The 13,806-nt window shown below is 41.1% G+C and overlaps 1 protein-coding gene across 1 annotated transcript in view; it reads left to right on the forward strand.

Annotated features, from left to right (window-relative positions):
* BANK1 (B cell scaffold protein with ankyrin repeats 1) overlaps positions 1 to 13,806 on the forward strand; it is a 277,328-nt gene that overhangs the window by 46,243 nt on the left and 217,279 nt on the right. The window contains exon 3 of the mRNA XM_074950677.1: positions 1,059 to 1,124. Within this exon, the coding sequence (XP_074806778.1) occupies positions 1,059 to 1,124 (66 nt within the window). The remainder of the gene's footprint in view (positions 1 to 1,058; positions 1,125 to 13,806) is intronic.

The raw sequence follows: 13,806 nt of genomic DNA on the forward strand, positions 1-13,806 counted from the left end.
TCAGTTTCTGATATTGAATTTGTGCAAAATGGTCTTTAATATTGTGGTTACTTGCCCATCGGATGCTCCAGTTATACCACAAGTTTGCCAATGAAGAAATATATACATAATTTACTCACAGAAGAGTCATTAATACACTTGTTCGTTGATTTTAAGAAAACGGTGATGCTTTATTATATCTCTCCTTTCATATAACAGATTTAAAAGAATTTGTATTAATTTTTGCAGAGAATCATTTCAGTGTCAATAATACCTAACAGACTAATGAGAAGTGCAGGTTTTCTATGTGATTGTGTGAAATGCCCATCGATGGAGAACAGTGTGTCAAAATGAAGATTTCGAATGGAACCTCATCTGTTGTGATTCCCTTCTGTAGGAATTTCATTTCTCAGAAGTCTCCTTTTGTGTACTAAACTATTGACAGTAGCATTGAGGCAGGGATACAACTGAACAAAAACCAGGAAGTTCAAAGTAAAAACTAACTAGGACCTAATCCTGCCATCAGTCCATATACTCCTACTGACTACAGTGGGACTTCTACCTTAATTCCACATCATTGTGCTGCTGTGAAGACTGAACCACTGACCATATTGGCTTAGAGTGGCAAAGCTTTGCATTTCATAGTATAAACTGTGCCAGTATAGTTTTCTTTTCTCACTTGTGCTATCATATTACTTATTCCACATAGTAAAAAAATAAATTACTAATTAACTAACATTTAATACATTACTCACTCCTAGTATGTAAGTTGAGGAATGTAGCTGAATAACAAGCAGGTTTTAATATTTTTAGGAAGAAAACCTCTGGTATAGCTTCAATTAAAAAAAAATCTGTAATATATACTGCTAATGCCCTGGAATTAACTAGTTGTCCCAAAATAAGTTGTTCCTAAAGTAGTTCTCATCCCACCAATGGTCATCAGAGCTGTCCTTGCTGGAGTACAGAATTAAACATTTTAAGAAACAACTTAAGAAGCAGTGGGAGACTGGCCAGGGAGATGCTCATTTCAAGATGTTTTCAGGGAGATGTCATCCATTAAAGTATCTTTCTTTTCTTAGACGAACCACAGAATGAAGAAGCCAAAGAGTCACTGTCTTGCATCTATGAAACAGTTCTTGCGGATGGTGAGTTTGAAATTCCCTAAACTACATGAAAGTAGAGCAAAGGGCTCTTGAGCACAAAGAGTCTTTACATCTTGTGTGACCCGAAAGGAGGTTATCTAATCTTTCTAGAATGTGGAACTACATAGAGGAACCTGTCTCGTACTCACACATCCACCTGCCCATCCCTCCATGGGTTCCAGAAGAGGAAAAGGAGCTGACAGAACCATTGCTCTCCCCCTCAAATCCAGGTAGTGTTGGGCAGAGGAAGGACCTCCCTCTTCCATGCAGGGAGGGGGGGAGAGAGAGCTTTTCCTCTCCATTTCTCCCTGGTGGGGAGGGAAGGATCTTCCTGTAGAACAGGGGTGGCCTGGGGGGGGGCGGTGCTCACTGCTCAACCCGTGGCTCTGCCACAGCCCCTGCCCCTACTCTACCCCTTCCTGCTCCCTCCCCTGAGCTTGCTGTGCCCTCGCTCCTCCCCCTCTGCCCGCCCCCAAAGCCTCCTACATGTCATGAAACAGCTGATCGGGAGGTGCAGGGAGGGATGGGGAGGTGCTGGCCGGTGGGCAGGAGGCGCTGGGAGCGGAGGGTGGGGGAGAAGCTGATGGGGGGGCTGCTGACATATTACTGTGGCTCTTTGGCAATGTACATTGGTAAATTCTGGCTCCTTCTCAGGCTCAGGTTGGCCACCCCTGCTGTAGAGGAAATGAGGTTGATATGAGTCTTTCAGTTTGGACAGTACTTTTTCTCCTGTCAAATGTCAATGCTGCTTCACTTAAAGGCAGGTAGGCATGGAGCCCAATAAACTCCCCAGCCAGGTACCAGCTCCTCCTGGTGCTTTCCATTCTAGATTATTTGCTTAATGAATGCTTATTTCATCAGTCAGTGCTAAGAAACAGGAGATGGAACTTGGAAAGATGAATTCTCCCCCAAGCCCAGGAGAGTAAGAGAAGGTGGAACTTTCCCTTTGCTTTTAGCAAAAGAGTTCCCACATAGCACGGCCTCTGCTACTAACCCTTACTTAAAGGCCTCTTCAGTAAATCTTTATTGCAGGGCTGATGTCAAGTTACACCACTGTGTGAAGTTACTAGCTCAGCACAATCAACTTGCTGGCTGATGAAAAAGCTTTGGTGAGATTACTAAGTGTCTTTTGGAATTCCTGGCTTAGCACCTCCACCTTACTGGACTCATGGCAAGGTATGAGCCTCTCTGAGGTTACTGGATCAGCAGCTCTGCCTTGCTGGCATGATGTCAGAGCACAGGATGCTGTAAGCTCATTGGCTGTGAATTTCTAACTTGCTAGACTGAATTCAGGTCACATGTCTGTGGGGTATCTAGTTCACCATTTCTGTTTGCTGGGCTCATGTCAAGATACAGGTATCTGTGATGTCACAAGCTCAACACCTCAGTTTTCCTGGTCTAATATCAAGCAGCAAGCCACTGATGTCACTCACCGTCTTGGCACCTGTAGCTGACTGGGCTGATGTCAAGAAAAAGGGAACTCTGAGGTGACTAAGGACCTCTGTCTTGCTGGTCTGAAGTCAGGGAGAGGGCTTTTCTGAAGTCACTGGTTCAATATGTCCAGAACTCTGGGCTGATGTACAGAGGGAAGTCTCTTTGAGGTTACTGCCTCATCCCCTGTAACTCAGTAAGCTAATGTGGAGTGGAAGTATGCTGGGAACATACTGGCTAAGCACCTCCTAGCTTGCTGGCATGATAGGAGGAATAGACGGGGGTGTGAGGAGGGAGAGCTGATCTCCCCGCTCAAACCCAAGAGAAGAAAATAATTAGGAGCTGCACTTCCCTTTGTTCCCTCTTTCTTTGATCCCTGACTCTGCTATAGCCCTACCTTCATCCTGCCCACTTTGGAAAGTCGTTAGTCTCGCACAGTCCTTGCATTCCTTCAGCAGCAGTGCAAAGGTAAGTGGTTTCTTGCACTATATTCTCCCTTTGGTGGCTAGAAAAATCTTTGGGGAGTCACCTAGGATGTTGTATAATCCCTAATGTATGGCACGTGGGAATACCCAGTGTTTCTCAAGTTACCTTGCTAAGCGATCTATAAGGCTTCCCCTGTAATCAGTGTAGGAGCCGGTTGCAACAAAAGTGTTTTCCAGTTTTTCCTCTCCCGTTTGGGGAGCAGGCTGTGTCCTGCCTCCTGAACACACTTTAGGGTTTTTGGGATCAGGGTTGCCTCCTTGATGTTGCAATAGGAAATAGTCACTTGACATCCCTGGAGATCCATGGATGGGGGAACCTTGCCCAAGAAAGAAGAGGGAATAGGATGTTTGTTCACTAGCATGTCAGTGTCTCAGAAATCAGGCAAGATAAGGTGTCAAGAGGCAGCTGGTGATGCCCTTGAAGAAGTATGGGAACCTCACAAACAAACCAGCATGGTTTGGCTCAGTGGTGACAGTTGCAAAGTGAATCCTGCAGCTTTGCTTGTCTCTTATAAAAAGGGAGCTTATTCAGTCACAAAAATGTATAAAGCCTGTGCTACATAGATGCCAAGGAGCTTCCAGTTTACCTTAGACAAATATGATCTCTGGGATAAACAGCTAAAACACAAGTAGTTATGGCGACATTATGTGAGAGAGAAACCTGGGATGATATCATGAAATAACTAACTTTTAGGGAAAGATTTAAAAAGAGGTAGTTTGGCCCACTGAAAGTTGGACTTTCTCTCTTAAGTGTACAGTCTGGCATAGAAAAGGCACAAGATAAGAATAGGATAATTTAGGCTTTGGCTGGAATGAAAGGTGAACAGATCAAAAGAACAAAGCTTAAATGAGAACTATGAGGCAACAGTGGTCGAAAGAACAGCAAGTAGCTGACAAGACAAATGGAAAGACAGCAAATAATGTATCTAATAAAGCAAAGATAGATGGAGAATGAGTGAGACCTAACAATCAAGAAGAACTGATTGACTAAAGTGAATTGTGTAAGTCCTTAAGGGAAAAGGTGGGAGTGTACATTGGAAAATGGAAACAAATATGATCTCTGAGATCCTTTCGGGAAATATGAGTTGTAGGCAGATGTGAAATCAACTGATTTGTTAGTACCTGGGAGTGGTGGAAAAGATCCAGTGGTAGGATGCTAATCATAATAATGTGTATTTATGAGGGTTCATTCCTGTATCTGATAAAAGAATTCTCATGAGCAATTTAAGTCAAAGATACAGAAAGTGAAGCTGAATAATTTTGAGGCCAAAATAGTCTGAACAACTCAATGATTTTAGCCTCTCACAACTATTCTTATATATTTACTTTGTTTCATTTCAGTGTTTTCATTCCATGTAAGAAAACAGACCAAGCTATATTAAAAAATTAATTTCAAGAGATCTTATAGTTCGTGAAAAAAAGTTCCATTTTTTCCCACCCTGCATAGCCATTATGGCAATTTATAAACTGAGTTGGAAAAATGAAGTAATCTTGCTGGCTTCCAGGTATACTGGTTATAATAACCATTTAACCATGGAGTTGAAAATGTTTATGCATTATTGTTGAACTGAGACAAGGTGGGAGAGGTAATATATTTTATTTGACCAACTTTTGTTGGTGAAAGAGACAAGCTTTCAAGCTACATGGAGTTCTTCTTCAGGCCATTGTTGAACTGACATTAATTAATTTACCCAAAAACTAGAGCTACCTAAAATTAAAATACACATTCAGAATAATTAAACAGAGATTGTTCCAGTTTCATATTACAATTTTGCCTTTTTACCATTGACCTATTGGACCTGTATTAAGTAAATAAAGAGATTAGTTCTCGGCATGATGTTAAACTGCATCCTCCACTGCCTTGTGGATACTTGTTGGTGAAGAATGGCTAAAGGATCTCACCCTGACAGAAAGGTGCTCACGCTGAAGTGAACTTGTGGGATTGTATGATGCTCCGATGGCAGTGTCCTTACATATCATGACACTTTGAGTTAGTTTACAGAAGGGATTCATCAACCTTTTCAGTGTCTATGCTCCAATTCTTCAGGCTAGTGGTGAGTAGGATAGCTTTTACCAACAGCTAGAAGAATTGATCGGCAGGAATCCATGGAAGGAACCCATCCGAGTATTTGGAGTCTTCAGTGAAAGTATTGGATCCAATGCTGAGATCTGGCCTGGGATTCTGGGTAGGCATGGCATTGAATGTATAAATGACGATGGTCAGAGAGTTCTCGATATCTGTGCCAGTCAAGGCTTATCAGTGACTAACACCTTCTTTGCTGATAACATCAGAAGAACATCATGGAGACACCTGAGGTCCAAGCACTAGCACCAGCTGGACTTGGTATTGAAAAAACATACATATTTGAAAGATGTCTTACATACATGATCCTTCTAAAGCGCAGACTTTAACATTTAACTCAACATTTTAACTCAACATTTTTCCTAGTACTCTTTCCAAAGCTCTTGACTGCCGCATTGTTCATACTTGTCTTCAGGACTTCCCATGCATCTGACGCAGTTTCATTCCTTCCAGCTATCTTTGCTACTTCTTCATTAAAAAGCCATTTCTTGACAGGATCGTGGATTCGACACAAGTCAATACAAGGTTGTACAGCAGTTTTGTTACAGTGGATCTTCTTAGCTTGAAATTTCACTTTGCAGCAGACAAGAGAGTGGTCAATTGGTTGGCAATGGGTCCAACCTCTCAGGTTGGCAATGGGTCCAAACCTGAAGACCTTACTCAGATAAAACTTTAGTGAGTCTAATGATGGTAGCTTATGGTTCCTTAATATTATATTTCATCTGAATAGCTGGGCAGGTATCCCCTTTATGCAGAGAGGCTGGAAGATGGATTCTGACTTCTTGAGGTGCACCTCTTCCCATATGCCAGGCTATGTCACCATGTAGAGGAGGACACAACATGGTTTAGTGGATAGGAAACAATGGACTGAGACTCAGAATACATGGTTTCTATTACCAGTTCTGCTACTGACTTATGTGATCTTGGGCAAGTAGTCACTTTACCTTTCTGTGCCTCTGTTTCCTCTCCCATACTTCATCTACCTTGTGTGTCTAGTTTGTAAGCTCTTTGGGAGAGGGGGTTGTCTCTTACTATGTGTTTGGTACAGTGCATGGTACTTTGGCCACATAATTCGTATTAAATTAGTGCTTGGAGGCCCCAAGAGTGTTAAAGACCTGTGAGTGACTGTAAATACATGTAATTTATATTAATGATGTTGCCATATGTACATGCATGTGGTTGTGCATGCACAAAGTATGTATGCAATTGTGTGTGCAGACTTCGGAGCTGGAAATCATACCCTTATTCTAAAGCCATGGTGTGATTAGTAATTACAGTCTTCGTGATGTCACACCCATAGACTGGTATGTGATCAGTGTGTGGCTGGCAATGAACAGTGAGAAATGATAGATAGTAAACTGTGTCTTGCTGGGAATTTTACGGCTTTTAAAGAAACTGTCTGCCTGATGCTTACTTTATTTTTGGTGAGCAACTTTTCTTTCAGATAACAGGACCATTTTGGATTCATAGACAATACCGGCCAGCTCACAGATAACACAAACGAACATTAATTTTTGATAGAAGAGCTCAACCATGGAAGTAGAAAATGGGATTGAAAATGATTTTGAGCAAAACAAACCACTCCAGATAGCGTGACACAGGCATTCAAGTATGAGCTCTCCTTTGTTCACCTACACATCCGTTAAATGCCAATGGAATTGTCAGGTTGCTCAGATATCAGGACTGCTTCAAAGGAAGATGAATATTTTTGGCATAAGGATCATAAAGATTTGGGTGTTTTTATTTTTTACAAAATTGGGAATAATTTCTGTTAATATGTAGCGCAGATTTGTATTTGCACTTGAAGTGCTTTAAAATGGGGAGTTTCTCAGGGCCTCTGACCATTAACAAAAGAAGTCTTCCTTCTCAACAGAGCAGAAAGAGTCAGGCTAGTGATAGTCCCAAAGACGTGAAGGGATTGGCTTTGAAATGATGTGATTTCAAGAGATTTGTAGTAAAAAGGAAATTAAACCCTTAATTTCTCAAGTTACATATAGGGACCTCTACTGCCTCCATGTCCCTCTCAGCCCTCCCCTCATCAGTAGCAAAACGGCTCACAGAGTTGCCATTGGTTCCCACCTAGCAGATATACTCATGTGAGCCCTCTAATGGGGCAGAGAGCATTTAGAATTAGTTATCCTTGTTCCAAGTAGCACCAGCAGGCATATTTACGTGGCATATATTTTTGCTGGACTATAAAGGGAACACAAAGTGTATAGAAATGATTCCTTGATTCGTCCACACTCCAACAGGCTATGAATTATTTTCCCACAAAACTACTCTGAGGGATTAAATTCCCAATCCTGAAAATCACTTACACATATGCTTTACAAGCCTTTTGGTGGATTCAGCAGGACACGTAAGCACATGCATATTTTTACTCACATGAGTAATACCATTGAATCTAGTTCGACCACTCACAAGCTTAAAGCTAAGTATTTGCTTAAGAACTTTGCCGAATTAAGGCTAAATACAGTGGGGCTGAACGCTCCACAATCTGAAGCACCTGTACTGCATAAACACCTTTCCAATTTGTATTGCCGTCTTAGCCCAATGTATGATTTTAAGTCACTTTCGATCCTCTCTATTGCTATGTGATGTAAGGGAACATAGGGACCTTGTTCAGTAGTTGAACATACACCTTAGCTCTTCAATTAACATTGCTGTAGCACTTTCAGTTCTCTTCTGAGCACCACAGGGAGGTTTGTATGTGTAAAGGCTGAGTAAAAACTGAGTAGGGATCTCAGGCTTTGCCCATGAGCCTTTTACCATGGTAACCTTAGAAAACATGCATGTTTCATTTAGTTCTTTTGCTGATTTTAACACCCAGAGCCTGTTACACACATTGTTGATTCAAAGTATATAATGAGCATCAAATATCAAAACAGAGATAATTTGTGAACCTTGTAGACTGCAATAAGGATTAAATAGAGTACATTTGAAAGGTTAGAATTCATTTTGGGAAGGAAGTTGGATGTCAAGTGTAGGTTGTCAGGAGCTGTGGTAAGGCATTCATGAAAAATTCTGTTTATGCAGAGGAATACAATTTCAAAGAAATTTCATAAGTTCAGTTGAGAATGTGGAATTGAAAGCTATAATGCATTCCAAAAGGTTTTACATAAAATATACTGAAATAATGTGTTGCATAATATGAATTAGGAAGAGAGATTGAAATAAAATTGAAAGCATCAGTACAGAATCCAACTAAACAAATAACTCTTAAAGTGTATGTAACAGATACATAGCTAATATTTGGTTACTGAGTTATGAAGCTAAACTTTTTATATAAATCCTTTTTAAGTATGAAAAATACCAATAGATATTTTCCAAAGCGTGCCAAAGAAAGCAGCCTGTGAGATAGAGCATTACCTTCTATAATGGACTATAATTCTCAGGAAGAAGAGGAGTACTAGTGGCACCTTAGAGACTAACCAATTTATTTGAGCATAAGCTTTCGTGAGCTACAGCTCATGATGATGCATCCGATGAAGTGAGCTGTAGCTCACGAAAGCTTATGCTCAAATAAATTGGTTAGTCTCTAAGGTGCCACTAGTACTCCTTTTCTTTTTGCCAATACAGACTAACACGGCTGCTACTCTGAAACCTATAATTCTCAGGAGTATCTTAAATACCCTGGGGAAAAGAATAATAGCTTTTTTTAAATTTATTTTTAGCTTCTTTTTAACTGTCTAAGTAAGCCTCATTAGATACTATTAATGATTTCTGATATTTAGATCCTTCAAGAAGGGACCCATTTTTATTGATCCATTATTTAAACCACTATTCCTCCAATGCATACACTCATATAGGTCACTGCAAAAGAAAATATTTGAGTTCACTGAACAATAAATACTGGAAAAAAGTACTTCTCCACTCGAAGCTAATATATTATGGTGAAGAAGAGCGAAGAATATTTGGATGTTCTCTAGCTAACAGAGTTATTTTTGATGGTAGGCAATTATTTAAGTAACGTCAGGCATGATGAACAGTTTGGTTTGGGTGACATCGTTTTTAAAGGGGTTTACACTGAAGATATTGATAGATCTCAGAGCAATAAAAAAGTGAATCCTGCCAAGTATGGTCATCAAATGAATTTGTGTTTGAGGATCTGACTTTAGGAAAGCAGTGGATGTTATTTCATATTGTCATATCATGTCACTTACATGCCAATATGCATCTACAATTGCAAAATCTTGTTAAAAGAGCTTAAATTCCTGCAAGGCTTGCAGAATAGCTGACTTCTTAACTGTGACTTCTCTGGCAGAGGCACAGCCATTTCAGCAAATGGGAATCACAATCAAGGCTTGAAAAAACCCAGTCCTCAAAAGACCTATGTGACAAACACAGCCTAATCTCAATAGTTAGCATGATTGTAGTGGAAAACTCACAGAAAAGGAGCATCTCATATGTCAATACATATTCTGTCTTTTATTAGCAAAATTTCACCATTCTAAGAACATTGATGTTAACCCCTTACACATCACATATTGTAGCAAATGCTTAGAACAAAAGGTTTACTGAATCCATCCCTTATCACCCAATCTCAAAAAGCAGGTAGGGTGATTGTTCAGAATACAGAAATAACATGTTTGTTTCATGACATATTAGGGACAGTGTTGTTGGCACTCATGGTGAAAATGGGAATATTGGGAATTATGTTTTTGGGGCTCAATTAGAGGGAAGGAACAGTATAAAATGTAGGGTGATGATACAAGCCACTGTTATCCTTGGATTGCAAGACAGATAACATCTTTTTGAATTAATAGCTATATAATGTGAATATGAAATTTATTGGGGGAATCTTACCTGTTGGCTTTCAGTAATTGGCACACAGCTACCTATCGCCACTGCTTTCCATTCACTATCAACAGGGAAATCCTTTTATTCTTACTGCCATGGAGTATGCAGACCCCATACTGTCTCAGCTGCTAAAGGGTTAATAGGGAAACTGACTGCTCAGCTGGGGCTAATTGGTGGCCTCAACAACTGTAGAGATAAAAGGACTGCACAGGAAAAGAGCAGGGCAGCTGTCAGAGAGCTGAGGAGCCAGTGGGAGCAGGACCCTTCATCAGTAGACTAGTTAGAAGCTACCCAGGAAGCTGGAGTTCTAGGAAGCGAGGACTCCAGGGTGAGAGTCTGAGGAACAGCCTGCAAGAGAGGTGTGGTAAGAAGTAAGCAAGGGAAACACTACGGAGAGTGGTACCAACCACGTCATACTGAGTCCCTGGCCTGGACCCAGTAGAGTGGGCAGGTAGTTTGCCTATCAAAACCAGCAAGGGGGTTCATAAAGGCTTTTACAAGTGAAGCATTCTCCAGAAGACCCGTATGCCCTTTGTCTCAGGCAATTGGCCTCCTGACAGATTGGGCTCTTTACCACCCTGGAGAAAGGACTACCAGCCAGTGGGCCAGGGTGGTTACAAAGAACCAACAAGTGTCTAGATGGCAATCAGTCCATCAAAGAAAGAGGGAAGCTGAAGCAGAGTCTTTGAATTGCCAAAATTATGCCACAAAGGTTGGTGAATATCAGAAGATGGGGCTCAGACACTTGGATATTAGGTTCTTTGGAGAAAGCACCATATCTTTTGAGTTTATACAGAGCCTAAACACCATGAACTCCAGTCCTCATTCAGGTCTTCTGGGTGATACTGCACTATAAATAATAAATAAAAATACAAATTTGGCTGTTAAACTTCATGCTAATTTGTCAGTAGCTTAGCTCTAACATAGACTATATCACTAGGCAAAGTACTAGAGACACTACACAATGTCACCAACTACTCTAAGTATTGATAAACAGAGTAAAAACTATGTAAATAAAGTTATGGTGAACTTCATACGGGTTGGCAAGTTTCCACAGAGCTCTTTAAAGATGATAACTAGAAACTGGCATCTGACAGGCCTAACCCTACCAGATTTTTTTATATTATCTCTCCTTTTCATTTTGTCTGATGGTGAAGTAGCTCTTGTCTTTGCAAGAATAAGGCCTTCTCTTGAATTAATGCAGTGAAGGACAGGACACCCCTTAATTCATTGTTTCAAAGCCTGTTATATCGAAATCAAATGCTGTTTTCACTGTAGAAGAAGGATATACGTAACACTGCTTGGAGTATTCTGAAATAAATTCCAGATGTTTCTAGATAATGTTTATGGAGTGTCCCAGAACATTAATCTGGAATAATTCTAAAATTTGCCTCAGAACAAAGTAGATTGCTAATCTAGGTCTAAATGCAAGACCATAAATCCAGCAGAACCACAACTGATTCGTTGTATCATGATTCACGTCACACACACCCCCTCCCTCCATGTTCTTTCTCAAGAGCTGTGCAAAGGAGGGGTTTGGAGGATGTACGTAAGAGTGGTTTGGGAAAGTGGAACTATTTAATTGCAAACACCTAAACCTCCTGCAAAGGGGCTGCAGCTGCTTCCACAAACCATGGGCTATAATGACAGTGAAGCAGTTGTGCAACTATGCTACATCAAGGTGTCTAATTCTGGGTAAGGTTGTCTTCCCCCAACATCTCGTAGATCCTTTGAGCAAAGGCTTTACATTTGTAGTCAGATGACAGAGCAGAATCTGTTCTCTAAAGGAAATCTGTTCTCTAAAATGGAAAAAGAATAAATTGCTTCATTTGAGTCATCCTATCAGTAACAAAGAACCCAGAGGTCCAAAGAACCTATTTAAAGTATGTCCATACCCAGTCTCTACGTTCCTGCACTATATTGTATAAGTAGCGATTTACTTTATTAAGCAAATATTATGTTAAGAATTGGAATGGGACAAAATTGTATTGCATTTGAAAAATTACTAATATTTAAACCTCTCAAACATTTTGTAACTCAAAGTAAAGTAAGTCCCAAGGAGGATGATTAATTGGAAGTGACTATACCTGATGCTGAATAAGAAAACATTTGGTCATGTGTTAGGAATACATCCAACTCTCAACTCCTCAGCTTCTTCTAAAGCAAAATTTGTAACAAAAAATCTTGGAGTCTGAAAGATATTCACTGTTTTCTCAGATAGAAAACATACTGGCAGTACCAATCCCATACAGACTTGCAGCTTATAACAAATGCTGTTCTTGTATAACAGGGCAAGGAATTCTGCAAAAACACTGTAATGTTAAGGAATATATCATTTTTCTTTATTTCACCATGTTTAGTTACATTTCTACATCCTAGGTTTTATGGATCATTTCACAGAATCATAGACTATCAGGGTTGGAAGGGACCTCAGGAGGTCATCTAGTCCAACCCCCTGCTCAAAGCAGGACCAATCCCCAACTAAATCATCCCAGCCAGGGCTTTGTCAAGCCTGACCTTAAAAACGTCTAAGGAAGGTGATTCCACCACCTCCCGAGGTAATGCATTCCAGTGTTTCACCACCCTCCTAGTGAAAAATTTTTTCCTAATATCCAATCTAAACCTCCCCCACTGCAACTTGAGACCATTACATCTCGTTCTGTCATCTGCTACCACTGAGAACAGTCTAGATCCATCCTCTTTGGAACCCCCTTTCAGGTAGTTGAAAGCAGCTATAATATCCCCCCTCATTCTTCTCTTCCGCAGACTAAACAATCCCAGTTCCCTCAGCCTCTCCTCATAAGTCATGTGTTCCAGTCCCCTAATCATTTTTGTTGCCCTCCGCTGGACTCTTTCCAGTTTTTCCACATCCTTCTTGTAGTGTGGGGCCCAAAACTGGACACAGTACTCCAGATGAGGCCTCACCAATGTCAAATAGAGGAGAACCATCACGTCCCTTGATCTGCTGGCAGTGCCCCTACTTATACATCCCAAAATGCCATTGGCCTTCTTGGCAACAAGGGCACACTGTTGACTCATATCCAGCTTCTCGTCCACTGTAACCCCTAGGTCCTTTTCTGCAGAACTGCTGCCTAGCTATTCGGTCCCTAGTCTGTAGCGGTGCATTGGATTCTTCCGTCCTAAGTGCAGGACTCTGCACTTGTCCTTGTTGAACCCCATCAGATTTCTTTTGGCCCAATCCTCTAATTTGTCTAGGTCCCTCTGTATCCTATCCCTACCCTCCAGCATATCTACCTCTCCTCCCAGTTTAGTGTCATCTGCAAACTTGCTGAGGGTGCAATCCACACCATCCTCCAGATCATTTATGAAGATATTGAACAAAACCAGCCCGAGGACCAACCCTTCGGGCACTCTACTTGATACCGGCTGCCAACTAGACATAGAGCCATTGATCACTACCCGTTGAGCCCGACAATCTAGCCAACTTTCTATCCACCTTATAGTCCATTCATCCAGCCCATACTTCTTTAACTTGCTGGCAAGAATATTGTGGGAGACCGTGTCAAAAGCTTTGCTAAAGTCAAGGAACAACACGTCCACTGCTTTCCCCTCATCCACAGAGCCAGTTATTTCGTCACAGAAGGCAATTAATTAGTCAGGCATGACTTGCCCTTGGTGAATCCATGCTCACTGTTCCTGATCACTTTCCTCTCCTCTAAGTGCTTCAGAAATGATTCCTTGAGGATCTGCTCCATGATTTTTCCAGGGACTGAGGTGAGGCTGACAGGCCTGTAGTTCCCAGGATCCTCCTCCTTCCCTTTTTTAAAGATGGGCACTACATTAGCCTTTTTCCAGTTGTCCGGGTCCTCCCCCAGTCGCCATGAGTTTTCAAAGATAATGGCCAATGACTCTGCAATCACATCCG

The sequence above is a fragment of the Natator depressus genome, chromosome 4, assembly GCF_965152275.1.
Source record: "Natator depressus isolate rNatDep1 chromosome 4, rNatDep2.hap1, whole genome shotgun sequence".
Classification (NCBI taxonomy): domain Eukaryota; kingdom Metazoa; phylum Chordata; order Testudines; family Cheloniidae; genus Natator; species Natator depressus.